The sequence below is a fragment of the Lepidothrix coronata genome, unplaced genomic scaffold (genome assembly GCF_001604755.1).
Source record: "Lepidothrix coronata isolate B3197 unplaced genomic scaffold, Lepidothrix_coronata-1.0 Scaffold80, whole genome shotgun sequence".
NCBI lineage: Eukaryota > Metazoa > Chordata > Aves > Passeriformes > Pipridae > Lepidothrix > Lepidothrix coronata.
The window spans coordinates 3752727-3767458 of NW_016690260.1; the positions used below are offsets into that span (position 1 = coordinate 3752727).

The following is a 14732-nucleotide window of genomic DNA, read 5'->3' on the forward strand; positions in this document are numbered from 1 at the left end:
AGTGTATATATATCTAAAGGAGGTCTGTCATATTTTTGCACTGCATTTGCTGTAGATTCATTGTATAAAGAATATTTTATTAGTCTTTTGCTCCTCAGAGCATTTTGTCTTTTCATCAGTTGATTATTCTATTTGTGTGCAATAATACTGTTGCTATTTGGAAGGGTGGAATTGACAGTTGATTTTAAGACAACATTCAGCAGCACTCTTCACCAAAAATGCTTAAAGAAGTTAAAGTACTATGTGATGAGAAAGCAAAGTCCTAGAGAGGATAAATAATTGATTAAAAATGAGGAATCAAAGTGTAGGAAATAGGATGAAGTTTTGGAGCCACAGGATCTTGCCATTCAGTGTTTCATAAATGATAATGGGAAAGGGTAGTAAGTGGTAAGGTTGCAAACTTTGCTGACAGTACAGTTCTTCATGGTAGTAGAGACAGAGACAATTACAAACTGCAATTCACAGTACTGAGCTATGGAGGTCAAATCTCCTGTGCAAATATGTCACAGCTCATTGCAGTTTTTCCTTTTCATGGAAGTGTTGGATTTACTACACTGGACAGGATTGCACACTACATGTGCAGCAGATCCAAAGGGACCGACAGTAACTGTGTGTTAGAACTGAAAAGATGTCCACATATATTTGGATGAGGCAATAAAGTCCTTGCAAACAATTTGGACAGAAAAAAAATTCAATGTAACATACAGTTAGGGTCACCCTGAAGCCCTGACTTTGCTTCTGATTGTTCAGGCTCTTTCCATTAATCTTTCTGCTCTTGGTCTCATAATCCAAGAATTCTCATAAAATTTGCAGTTAAATGTAGGAGTTATTTATCTTTAAATTTGTGTTGACATCCTGGGAAGTGGGGTATGTGTGGAAATTGATAGTCTGTTTAATTCTTCAGAATCAGAAATGCGTATGAGAGAATTGTATTTTGAGAAACCACTCTTTTACAGATGTCAATATTCTTCATAAAGATGCTCCTCTTCAGGGAAGGATGTTTAGTTCCTTAATTTTTGTCATGAATCAAGCCCATGATGCACTGTTTTATTGAAATACTAGCCTGTTTGAGTAGGGAACTGATAAAGAAGAGAGTACATTCCCCATGTAGGAGTAGTACTTTGTCTCAAACCAGCTCCACATGTTGTTTTAATTAGATGGCAAACATACTCACCCAAGAATGTCCAATATGTGGTTAATGATGTTCTTGTGCTAGCATTAGTGTTGTGAAATAATATTTTGGGTAGCTAGTTAACTAACTAACCTTTCCAGCCATTTCATCTTACCTGAGAGACAAAGTAACTGCCATACCGAATTTAGAGTATTAATTATGATTCTTTTTTTACCTTTTGCAGTGATAGCATTCAGCTAGAAGGTCCACATGATTTTTTTTTCTTTCTGTACTAAAGCAGAGAGTTGCATGGGTTTAGAAAATTAATTTTCACATCTTCCCCCGCATGCTTTAACCAGCTTTAGCAGAGCTTTTATGCATGTGGTACAACCTCCACTTGCCCAAGCACAACTATAACTTTCTTTTTATAAAACTAAAAAAGCCCAAGCAAATGAGTAAGCCAAAAAGATCTCCAAAACTTGAAGCTTGGAACTGAAGTTGATCAGTTAATAAAAAAGTTGAGGAACAGGCTTTTGCTTCAATTAAAGTTTTAAATTTAGCTTTTATTAATTAATTTTTCATTCATTACTTCATAGTTACATCTTCAGAGAGGGAAGGAAGCAGATCAAGGCCTCTAGGATTTCCTGGCTGACATACAAAAATCAGGCAGGCAGGTATTATTGCCTGCTTGCTTGCAGGCTACACAGTGTTTTTAAAAGTCTCTGATCTCACAAAGCTTCCAAAATCCAGCAGTCACTCAAGCACTTTGTGGCCAGAGTCCTTGAGTGGTTTTGGAGAGACTTTTTGCTTATTTAAAAAAAAAAAACCTAAGTCCCCTCTAGATAACTGTATGCAAATCACAAGTACTTTGGTTGAATATGACCTGAGTGGAACACTAATTCAAGCCACTCCCTGTGTTTTCATCACCAAAACCCAAAGTGTTTATCTGTCACAATAAGTGTACATGGTAATGTTTTTCCACAACACAGACTGTAAAAAAGCACACAAATTTCCAGCACTTGTAAATATATTTTATGAGCACTGAATCAGACTCTGTTCGTAAAGAAATGCTCAAGTGACTCAGAAATTTGGGTTGATTATTGGAAGTTGACTCCTCAGTATAAATTAATTTATTCCATGTGTTTTTCTCTGATAACAAAAAAAGCAGTTTGAGATTCTGGAGAAGTAACTGATAGCATACTGTTAATGTTCTGATATCATACATTTAAATCTACCAATATGAATGAACATGTGGACGGTACATGGACCTTTGCCCATGAAAACCCCAGCTCTTTTTTTGCTTCATCACATTCACTTGCATATTTGTGTGAATAAAGCTGAGCTGTGTTCATACCATCTATACATTTATTTACCCTGTGTTCTAATTGAACATTTTCTAGTACATTTAGTAGTCTAAAACCGGACTATAAGTTGAACAGTACCACTCATCTTCCAGTTTATGTAAATGTATGCACTGTTGCCACCCACATGTATTAAAACATAAGATTATAGAACAGTCTTCTTGTGTGCCACAAAAAAAAAGAACTTTGAAATACCCTGGCTCCTTATTTGAAATAAATTCTATTGTATGGATCCACATCCTGCTTTTATCCCCAGACTTTGATATGTAAGGTTTACTAGCAAAAGCACCTCACTGGTTTTGATTATAATGATCATATGTAAGAAGAGAGACAGACACTTAGATCATTGGACCTAAATCTATATTAACCTTAGAGATCAAAATCAGTGCTTGGAAATGAGCACAGAAGAGAATTTGAAGTCAGTTCACGAACACCAGTAGATCTAACATACTTTTAAAATACTAGTGCAGTCAGATTTTATACCCTGTTCTCAGGATAAGATGCCCTTGCAGTAAACACTGCAAAATTTGTCACAAGTCTGGAAACGGTGGTGTCTCTTTACTGCAGTTCAATGTTGTCTTCACAGGCAGACTAGTTAGAGTGCATTTCAGGAATTTCAGAGTTAAACCCCACAGCATGTTTTCAGGTTATTGCTGAGAAGTCAAGCAGAACCCTTCAGGTTTTTTCCTCTGATTTGCTGATGATAGTTTATTTGCAACTGCCCCTGATTAGCTTTCATATAATCTTCATATGATTGCTAGGGACAAACAGACAAAATACTCATATTCATAGTCATATTAACAAATTTGAAAACCAAAACTGAATTCTTTCTCAATTTCCTATTCTATCTTCTCAGTAACATTTGAGAAGGAAAGGCAAGGTAAAAGTCATGCTCCTGTAAAGTGAAAAGGAAAGTGTGAAAAAGCAGGTAAGTATGGATAAAGAGCAAGAACTACAAAGAAGAAAGATTGATCAGGCTGGCAGCGATATAAAGGAAGGGTAGTCCCCAGCATGTTACTGAGCCAAAGTAAATTATGTAGCCAGCTGGGCGTCGGTCAGGACAAGAGGGCTCGGTCTTAAACTCTGCCAGGGGAGGTTTAGGTTGGATATTAGGAAGAAATTTTTTACAGAGAGAGTGATCAGACATTGGAATGGGCTGCCCAGGGAGGTGGTGGATTCACCATCCCTGGAGGTTTTTAAGATGAGACTGGATGTGGCACTTAGTGCCGTGATCTAGTAACCACGGCGGGTGCTGGATCAAGGGTTGGACTTGATGATCTCGGAGGTCTTTTCCAACCCAGTTGATTCTATGATTCTATGATTCTATAAAAGGAAGGGAATGTCCATGACATAAGTTCACTGTTTTGAATGTCCATTACATGTAAGTAAACAGGTTCATGTTTTAATTTTAATAAAATTAGTTTCCAATGAATTGAAAAAAACTTCTTTGAAATGTCACTCTGTTGAGATTACCAAAAAGTTTTTTATTCTCTCTATCCCACCAAGAGCTTTTTATATGTTAATCTTCTTTTGAAAACTACAGTGAAATAAAAATAAAATAGAGAAAGTGGTTCAAATAAAAATATGCTGTGAGACCCTGGGCTTCATCACTTCTGGATTATCAGATCTGCCTGTTGTTTTTTGTGGGATGAATTTCATATCCCATAAGACTTTTTGTACATTGGAATGTTCACGGTGATTGAATTCTTTCTTAATATTGCACCAAACATCTTACAGCTGAATGTAGATTCAAACTGTCTGCCTCTAAGGACTCCAGTAGGTTACATATCTTTAAACAAAGATAAGAAATAACTTTTATTACCAGTTTTATTAAGCACCTTTAGTGTTGCATGATATGTTTATATTTAGTTAGATTTACATCTGAAATTGTTGTAAATATTCCTCTGAAGTCCTGTAAGTTGCAATGTGAGATAGGAAAACCTTTAAACTTAGTGTATTTTAAAGTTGTCTGCAAATTTACAGTTTTTAAACTATTTTACATTTCACCATTTAGCATTTTGGTCAGTTTCTCCTTGTCACTGATATTCACAGTTCTTTGCCCATTTATTAAGTCTTTACAGAGAAGGAGGGCATCCTTCTCTAAATAACTATGTACGAAACAGACAATGAAACAGCTGAGGTGGAGAGAGAGCTGTAGAGTTTATTCATATTTTGTAGCTATATAAACATTTGCAAGTATGTATGTGTACCATATTATAATTCCCTTTAGGCATTCAGGCTGTATGTATTTCTCCAGAGTAATGCAATGCAACATTTAACTTTATTGGAGAATATGAGAACTATATTCTTATTTTGTATGTTATTATTGTGTGCTCAAGAGGACTTCTTTTCGAGAGTGCTGTTCCCATTCAGATGTGTTGGAGAAATATGGTCCTTGACCCAAATACCTCCTGTAGTACAGGAGGTGACTAAACAAATTAGAAAAAAAGGACTGACAGCAGGCAGGAAAAATGAAAAAATGACACTGTACCCAAAAAGATTTTAAACTTTGAATCTGTCATGGTGTAAAATCAGTTGAAGCTCAGTAAGCTGTGTATTCTAAAGAAAGAGTAAACATCTCATGGTAAGGTACCAATAACCATATGTTCAGAATACTTCACTGAAACTATCAAGTCCTACTCGTCTTCTTCCCGTGTTTCCCAGCATTTTGTGGGATTCATCTTGCCAACAGACATTTTGTCAGATGCAGTCACATGGGAAAAATGACTTCCCAAGGACAAGTCGCCTGTCCTAAGTCCTGAGATAGGTGAGATGGTTTAAATGCACAACAAACTGCAGACAAATTCATTCTCATCCTGACTTAAAGTCCTGTACCTCTTTGTAGAAAGTGCACAGGTTTTCCAGCTTCTGTACTCTTTCCCTAATTTTCTGAGGGAGGAAGGGAAAGATGAGAAAGAAGAGACCACCACCACATTCAGGTGTAACTTAGCCCAAGTTGCATCCTTTCGACCTCCTCAGCCCCCCCCTCCATTCTTGAGTGACTGTAGATTGTTGTCCTTTTCCCATGGCTGCCAGAATGGATATGAGTTTCATGGGAGAGAGAAAAGACAGAAAGAAGACAAGAAATGAAAAGAAGCCAGGTGTAATCTTCCTAGGATTTCTTCCACCCCAGCCAGAGAGCTTCAGTTCTCACCTCTTTACATTCAGAACAAGTGAACTAGGCTGCACCAAGGGTTACTCCAACTTCAGTCCCAGAGAGGAGAGACCCTATAAAAGAGGGAATCAGCACAGTGAGTGTCTGCCCTGCCCATCTTCTGCCGTTACTGGAATTTCTTGGTACTGGATTTTGTATGACTGCTAGCTCAGTGTTCCCTGGTGCATAGGTCTTTATGTTTGAAATCTATTCTCTTTGTGCCACCTGAGGAAAAAAAAAATAACAGAAAACACCCCAGAACTTACACAAGCATCTTCTTAGCAGTCTGGGTATGGTACATTGTTGTCTTACCCTTTCGTTCAGCTGAAAGGGGAAATCAGGAAATTGGCCTGAATTTTAGTTTAGAAGCAGTGACTTGGCTTAACCTTCATTATGCTTTGATTGTGGAGTGTTTTATTATTTATAATTTAATTTTATTAAAGTATTTTTGTAGGAATATGTGTAACGTAACACTCAAACTAGGTGCTTTAATATTTTCCAGTGTGCAATATGGTGTTGAAAGTTAGAAAATGCTGGCTGGATCTAGACTGATACTTTCTTGGATAAGGTTCTACCATATGCTTTTATTTAAAGTATTTTTTTCTTTTATGTTAAATTTATAAAAAACATGTGAAAAATGTCTTTTTTGAAAAAAAAGTGTTACACAATTAGAAAATCACAGTGCTAGGAATTTAGCATCCTTCAGGAAATGTTGCATGTAAAAAAAGTCAGATACTAAATCTAAATTTAAGGAAAAAAAAGACAAGTCCTACCATCAACTGGAAATGCTATATCAATCTACAAGATCTTGTACTGAAGCAAATGTCTTTAGTTCCAGGAATTTTAAGCTCTATGTGAACTCTGACTAGCTTCCCAGTACAGATATGAATCTTGTTGAAGGAGTTTATCCATATTTCCTTCTGATTAGAAAAAATCAAATAAGATTTGTTTTACAGGGTCGAAAACCTAAAGAAGCCAGAATAAAAAAGGGCATTAAATATTTTTTTACGGTTATTCTTTATTCATAATTTTCGTTCACATTCACAGGACTCCAGAGTATTGAATAGTCTGATCTTTTATCTGTTTATGAGCAAGGGAGCCTCTTTCCAACAGCATTGTTCTATACTTTCCACTGTTTTGGAAAACTTGTTGTGGAAACATCGCATGACTAACTTGTTATTTAAAGATTATTACATGCAAACCTCTATTCTTTCTGAAAACATGATATCCTATGCTTCTTGCTTCCCTCCTCTGAGTCTAGAAGCTGCAGTGACTGTGACTGAAGGAAAGTGAGTAATTCTAAGTTATGGTAACCAGTACATCGAGACCATTTGAGATTTTGTCAGGTTTAGGGTTTGTTGTTACAAAACGTACCTATCTTTTTCTGCTTTAAAATCCCCTTGGGCTACTTCTTTTGTAGAAGTGAAAAATTCTAGAAAGACATATTCATGGGAAAGAGAATTGCTAGTCCATTTTTATAACTGTCTTACTCATCCAGGGTAATGGGACTTCCGACAAGTTCTGCTGTTGGTGCTTGTGTTATCTTGTTTGAAATAACACTTTTTCAGTTGGTTATTTTGTGATGGTAAAGATACTAAACAGAAGGAGGATGTGCTTTCAGGCAGTGGTAGGTGGCATCATTAGCCACCAATATTATATTTATCCCCTTACCTCTTACTAATGCCTTGAGGAATAAAGGAATTTCTGTTTTTGTTACACCTTTGCCAGAGAGCATAAGACCCAACAATAAGAGTTTGCAAAGTGTGTCTTCAGAGCTACAATTCTACCTTCCAGTCTGGAGCACCACAGACTGGTCACCTCACATTCCTCTCTGGAGAGTTTATGAAGGGAATGCTAGAGACTGACTGGCTGAGGAGCAGTTTTACTGAGAAGGATATAGAGGTTTTGGTAAATAGCAAGCAGAACATTAGCCAGCAATATGTTCTGACAGCAAAGAAATCAAAACACTGGGCTTATACCAGGAGCACAGCCAGGAGGTTGAGGAAAGTGCTTGTACCCCTTAGTACTCATTAGATCACACCTAAAATACTGCACTCAGCTTTGGCCTCTGATGTGGGGAAGACATGGATAAACCACAATAGATTCAGCAGAGGACCACCAGGATGGTCAATGGCATGCCTACAGGGCAGTCATCAAAAGAATGCATCTAGGCTTTCCACAGTGAAGCATGGCAAGAGGATGAGAAACAATGAGCATAAACTAAAACATGAGTAACTGAACACAGGGAAAACCTTTTTCTCTACCAGGTCAGTCAAACACTGCAATAGGTTGCTGAAAGAGGTTGTGCCATTCCTATGCTTGGAGTTTTTCAGACTGGATAAAACTCTGAGCAACCTGGTCTAACCTCATATCTGACTCTGCCTTGAGCATGACATTAGACTAGAGACCTCCTGAGATCCCCTCAGAATTCTGAATTATTCTGTGTTTGTGCACTCCTAATATAGTATCACAATTTTGTGCTATTTTGAAGATGGAATAGCAATAGCAAAATCTTAATTGGTCTGAATATTTAAATGATTTGGCTGTGCATTACTCTTGCTTTTGGAATCCAGAAATGCTACATATGCTCTGTACATTCTCAAAACAGCTTGTATTTGTGATTATTTGCTGGTGTGACGTGCTAACTGTGCAAAAAATATTGGACTCTTGCCTTAGAATATAGATACCTGCCAACAGAAAATGAAGGCTACATGGTGCTGCAGATGCTTTCCCTGTCTATGGAAAGTGCCTTTTATGTGCCAGAAAGAAGCATTTATACCACATGTTTTTTTTACTGCATCTCACATCTGTTAACATTTACATGTGTCAGAAAACAATACCTGAACAGTAAAGGGAAGGGATACGTGAAGTTCAAGGGCATTGCATCAAGAAAAATGACATGTTATATTGCACTGGTGCATTGGAATTAAAAAAAAAATATTTCTTGGACTTGTCAAATATATCTAATATGTGGGTGTAGTTTGCGTATACTATCTATGAATATATTCCCATACCTCAACTGGATGACCCAAATTGCCAGTAAACTGAACTGAACACATGAAAGGGTCAAGGAGTGACAGTCAGGAAGTGAAAGAATGATAAATGTCTTGGTTTATAAAAAAAAGAATAAGTTTAATAAGTTTTTATTTCATTTAAGGCAGGATTTATATCAAAATCTTCAAAGTTGGATTCCTAAATACAGAATTACCTACTTCTAAATGAAATATTTTGCATTTTTGATAATCTTCTCTTCAGCTGTCTTTTTGTTAGCACAAAAGGAGTAAGTTAACTGACAAATGTTGCTGTATATCCTCAGTCTTTAGAGGCAGCTACTGTATTGGACAGTGTTTCCAAGAATATTCCTTTGAAGTCGTATTGTAAAAATCCTGAGACACAGTGTAGTACAGGATTTTGTATGACGTGGCAGTTCTTATAGATGTTACCACTGGCAAGTGATTTAGAAAAACAGCAAATTGGAGCACAACTGATCTGTGATCCCCTGAACTCAGAAGGAGAAAAATCAGTATTTGATACCTTTATAAAAATTGCTGTTTGCGTTGGTTGCATTCGTACCACTAATTCTTTAGGCATCTATTTGGATACTTGGAACCAGTGTTGTGTAGCATTCTGTTCCTTGATGCCTAACCCTGATCTTCCAAAATGCACCTGCAGCAAAGAGCATGGACCCTCCCCTACAGCTCTTGTCATTGCTTAATATTGAGCTCTCCATGGAAAGCGACAGAAAAATACCTATTTTCCTAAGTCTTCTGGGCCTAGAAAGAAGTGATGGCTAAAATAAAAGGTAATTAACCTTGAATTGAGTCCTACCTAACATGTAGGCAAAGGTTGATTTTCGCTTTTTGCTATATTCCTACTAGATAATGTATCTCCAAAACGTTATTTTTGTAATGAACTTCAGCTCTTATACATTGATAACAAGTCTTATCTGAAATTATTAAGGGAGTTTGAGTTCCACACTCAGTACACTGGAAAAGCCTTGCATTAGATCTGTGAAGTGAATAATCACATAAGGCGTATAGTTTCCTTGCCCCCAAATCTGAAACTTAGAGCTTTACCAAAACCGCCATATGAACGGTATGTGCAGGCATATTTTTGGGGTTGAGTCAGGGATATGAAGGATTTATAACAGTTTTTTTCTGTAAGTTACACAAGAAAGTTGTGAGGCACCTAAAGAATCACTAGATAATTTAAGCTTATGAGAAATCAGCTCGTGGCAAAAGGCAAGGCAGAAAGATCTTCATCCAGCAATATTTCAGAATCAAAAAATAGAAGTCATTTGATAAGGCTTGCACTCTGGTCTTTGTGCTTTGTAGAGCAGTTTTATCAGTACACATAGACATGCTCCTTAATCTTAGGTCCACTTGAAGCCAGTGGTACCTTCCACTGACTTCTCTGGTTGCTGATCTTGGCCCGGGTTTTGCATGCAAATAAAGTAGAGTAACATAAAACTTTCCCATATCATTTCTTCTCATGTCATTTTAACTCTGGCATATCCTTTCAGGAGTGTTCATACTTTAAGAATTCTACTACCTGGCTACTTGGGCCTAGACATCTGATTACAGTAATGGAAATTATAAGAAGAATTGCTAGAAAAAAATATCATTGATGCTTAATTGACACAATACTCTTTCTGACTTAATTCAGGCCTATCACAGGCACTGTGATACAAGTTGCATGTAGGGGTCAAAGGGTGATAGGTGACTGGCAAGATGCTTGTTTTGTACATTTGGCTAACACAACTACTTCCTCAAGTTCAAAAGGCTTTGATCTCTCTAAGCAAATGCCATATGTGTGCAGCTGTGGCCCATGCCTCACAACTGCTGGAAGGTTAGAAAAAGGTAGCATATGAATTTGATGTCTGCATTCAATTTATGCTTTTATATTTAGCAGTTCATAATTTTGTGTAATATTTTAGCTGTATGAAAAATATGCACCAGAGTTGAGTGATAACATATTTCTCTGTGGTTTGACTCAACATTGTTTGGGTGAATACAGACTCCTAAGTATTGCAGACTGAAAATATAGATTTTAATTAGAGCTGTCTGAGCTTCAAAATACCTGAACGCACATTAGGCCTGGCAAATTTTCAGAAATCTGGAGGTTGTGTGGAGCTGATCTGAGCTAAGCAAGAATCTTCTCTTTTCCAGTTATATTGCATTTGCAGTTGCATCACTGACTTACAACACAGTAAAATGAGATCCTAACCCATTATTAATGGTTTTCTGATATGTAAAAATGTTTTATCATCAAGGCCTGTCTTGTGTCTTGCTCATGTTGAACAGTACCTTACTCCCAAGGAATTTCCACTGAAAAATTTGAATGACTTCCAGAGTAGAGGATTTACTCCACATGACTGAAAAGCTGAATCAACTCCAAAAGTTTGGTGCCTTTCTTGAGCTTTTGTTTTTCACTTGCAAATGTTTAAGACTGATATGCCCAGATCTATATCCCTCAAGCAGTTTAACATGAGTGGTTTGCTGTGACAATAAAGAAACCTACTGCAGTCAATGGGACACAAGGGCCCATTCACATGGATCCAGTTCCATGATCAAGACCGGAAAAAAAAAGCATGGCTTTGTTTATTAAAAATCTTGAGCATGTACAATTACACTGGTATACCCTGGGGGGAAAACCATGACTCAAATAAAACATGTGCAATTTCTGCTTAAAATAAAAAAATCCAAGTACAACCAATAGACAGACATGGTACAATAACCAGAAAATAAGACATGAAAATGCCAACTCACAGGTACAAATATGATAAAATATAAGGCATTGCACTCTTATGTGGATGTTAATACATATATGTGTACAAAAGTATGCATGTAACAGTATACATACATATATATATACATATATAATACAGTGTTGCTAATATGATTGCTAGAATTTTATTTATTATGTGTGGGGGTAAATTCATGCAATGGTTCCAGATATGATTTGAACATTATTGAAACAATAGCACACTTATTTGTTTTTCTCATGCCATTTCTCTTTTGTATTTTTGCTAGCTCCTACTGGTTATGGTAGGCTCTACAGATGACCCTCTGCAGGAGGCAGCAGCTGGTTGCGTAGCAAACATACGCAGATTGGCTCTAGCAACAGAAAAAGCAAAGTATGGCTGATGCTTTAGCAGCTTTTACCAACACACTTGTTTAGCAATACAGCTACATTTAAATACATGATTATTCCTTCCAGCATCTGTATTTCATAGCAGAGCTCATTTATATGAGGATACTTCAATAAAAACAAATCTGTGGAAACTTACATTTGTTTTTGCGTTATTGATTTGTCACACCTAGGTTTGATAAAACACTCAGACCTGATTTTGGGTGTCTTTTAGCATTATATCTTTTTAAATACAGTTGAGATATGTCAAAGACACCTTCTACAATTAATATGCTTGTATTTTAATTCACTGTAGATATAAATGTTTTTGCTTGTCTGTGACGTTACAATAAATTTTCCTTCACTGTGTGTGTGGTTTGCAGCAATTTATGAATGTCTTGAACAGTTCCCTGCATTATAAACTTGTCCAGTCATCCTCTCATGATGTTTTTGCATGTTTGATCACTTGTGAGTCACAGAAGAGCAGAAAATGCAGATACATCTATCTCACATCTGGTGTTATATGAGGACTGAAAACAGCTGTAGCGATAGACATCACTCCAGATTTCCCGTTTCTACCAACATCAAACAAAATAGCCCTTAATTTTACAAGTAGCTGGTGAAATGTGTTTTAATTAACATGTGTTTAACTCAGATTAAAATTTACCAGCTCTAAATGAAGATCAGGATATTATGTTTACATTTGCACATTATCTTCCTGTTTTTTCATTTTTAAACTGAAGACAACATTGTATTGGTGTAGTTACTTTATTTTTCTGCATAAAGTTATGTTCAGAATTAGAGTTGCTTTCAAAAAAGCACAGAAATTATTATTGATATTATAAATTACAGACCAACTGTACATACCATGCTTAACAAATAATACTAAGGCATTTCTTTGAGAGCAGTAATGTCTTAATTACAAGCAAAGACTGCTGACAAAACTGAAAAAAGCAAATGTTTAAATAACTTGCCTTTGTCAAGGACTCACTTCTGAATGATTTCTTTTCACTTTACTTAATAATTAACAATTTTCTTGGTTGGAAGCATTTTGTAATTTCACCATATTTGTTCTAAGTAGCATGACTTCTCAAGGCAACTAATTTTCCTGCTGACAGAAGCTTCTAAGGAAGACATAATGCAAATCCACCTCTTTATTTTGTTTTCTCTGAAGCAGACATGAAGGCTCATTTAAAATTTCATTTTAGAAGACTCATGGAATTCTGAAAAAGGGGAATTGCATTGGGCCCTTAGGGAAGCTGTAGAGACTATTTTAAAGGAAACCAACTACTGACAGGTGCTAATATAATAGTGTGGAGATCAAAATGTTAATCCAAGTAGTATTTTTTGATCAGTGCAAACACCAACATAATCATGGGGTTGTCACAAGTTCAATCAGCAACCAGTGACCAAGCAAATTTTATTTTAGGCATTTTCCAAATCTATTCCACAGGCCTGGTATGTTATTTTGAATAAACATGTCTATATTATTACCCTGATGTCACAACTATAGTAGTATCATATGCTTCAGCACTATACCCAAAAATACTTCTAAAATAAATGCTGATTGCAAAATTCATTTGGAAGAGGAGAGGCTTGATTTTATTTTTGTCTTTTCTGTGAGAAAAGCTGTAGATACAAATAGTTTATCACAGTCTCACTTATGAATAACACGTAAAATGGTGGTTTATTTTTCTAACTGTTAAGGGGAAAAAAAACCTCCCTGAAAATAACTGCTGTCCTTAACATGACCTCTCAAGGCACACTTAACTGTTTAGCATGGATTTCAAATGGAATAAGTTCTGAAGTAAGCTTAATTTTATGATACAGGTGTCAGGGCAATAAATGTCATGTTCCTGACAATGAAATGGCCTCAGCTTGCCACTCTCACTCCCACTGGTAGCCCTTATGCCTCCGAGTAGTTCTGAAACCTTTGTTTTAAGACCTCAGACAGTTAATCCTAGACTTAAGCTGACTTACTTGTGCTGTTTTCTTTTCCTTTACCATGCCTGCAGTTTTTAAGTTCTGTACAGGGAGAAGAATTCTTGAAATCGATACAGATTGCCACACAGACAAAGGACTAGTATTAAAAAAATACATCTTTTTTTGGCCAAAACTGGTGGGTTCCATGTAATTAATATAAAGAGATTTAGTTGTTGGAAAATGAATAAATGAGTGTGATCCCTGACCCCTCTGAGCGGTGCAGTACAACGTGTACATTTGAAAAGCTTCCACTTTGTCCACAGAACTGCGCTGAGTTTCCCAGCACTGCAGCTCTCTGAAAAGGGATCCTCACAAAGCTGGGTCCCACTTGCTGCTCACACAGCCCTCCTGGCAGTGCCCACCATCCTATTCAAGCCCTGGCACCAACCCGAGCAGCCACCGCCACCCAGGCCCAGCATTCCCACCGCATATACCCAGGCACCAGCCAGCTCCTACTTCCCAGCTCCCATGCCTGGAAGGGAAATGCCTTCACTCCTTGCCCTTCCTGCCAGCTGCTACTTGTCCATGTAAACCTGTAGCCTCAGGAAATATGGTTATGCTGAGTATGGGACCTTGATATGATCTTCAGCACAGAGCAATTTGATGTACAAATCATTTTAGTTGCAAAAATGTAGTGATTTAGAAGGGGGAGTCAGCCTCTGTCCTGTTCATATGCCATCGTCTGCTCCCTCTATGTGATTCCTCTGTTTTCACAGTCTTGTAATATGGGGGGGGTTCCAGTTTATTTACATGGATGTTACTGTCATCACTTTTCACAATTTTGGGAGCCAGCTCCCAGCTCTGCACAGAGCACCGTGCTCCAACTGGCAGCCATAAAGCCGGGCCTGCTCTTCACCGGCTGCTCATTGTCAGCTTTGTTCATCAATTACATTAAAATGTCAGAAAACATAGAGTCCAAGTAAGAAAAGTTGTCATGAGAAAGTGTTGTTCTGAGTATGGAAATGCTAGAGTTGATGAGAAAAAGAGTAAAAGA

The 14732-nt window shown here is 37.1% G+C and overlaps 1 protein-coding gene across 3 annotated transcripts in view; it reads left to right on the plus strand.

Annotated features, from left to right (window-relative positions):
• Nucleotides 1-11930, plus strand: part of ARMC4 (armadillo repeat containing 4) — a 78966-nt gene extending 67036 nt beyond the window's left edge. For all 3 annotated transcript variants that reach the window (XM_017820298.1, XM_017820300.1, XM_017820299.1), the window contains one exon: nucleotides 11659-11930. In XM_017820298.1, coding sequence (XP_017675787.1) covers nucleotides 11659-11772 — 114 coding nt within the window. In that variant the 3' untranslated portion in view covers nucleotides 11773-11930. The remainder of the gene's footprint in view (nucleotides 1-11658) is intronic.
• The last annotated feature ends 2802 nt before the right edge of the window (nucleotides 11931-14732 follow it).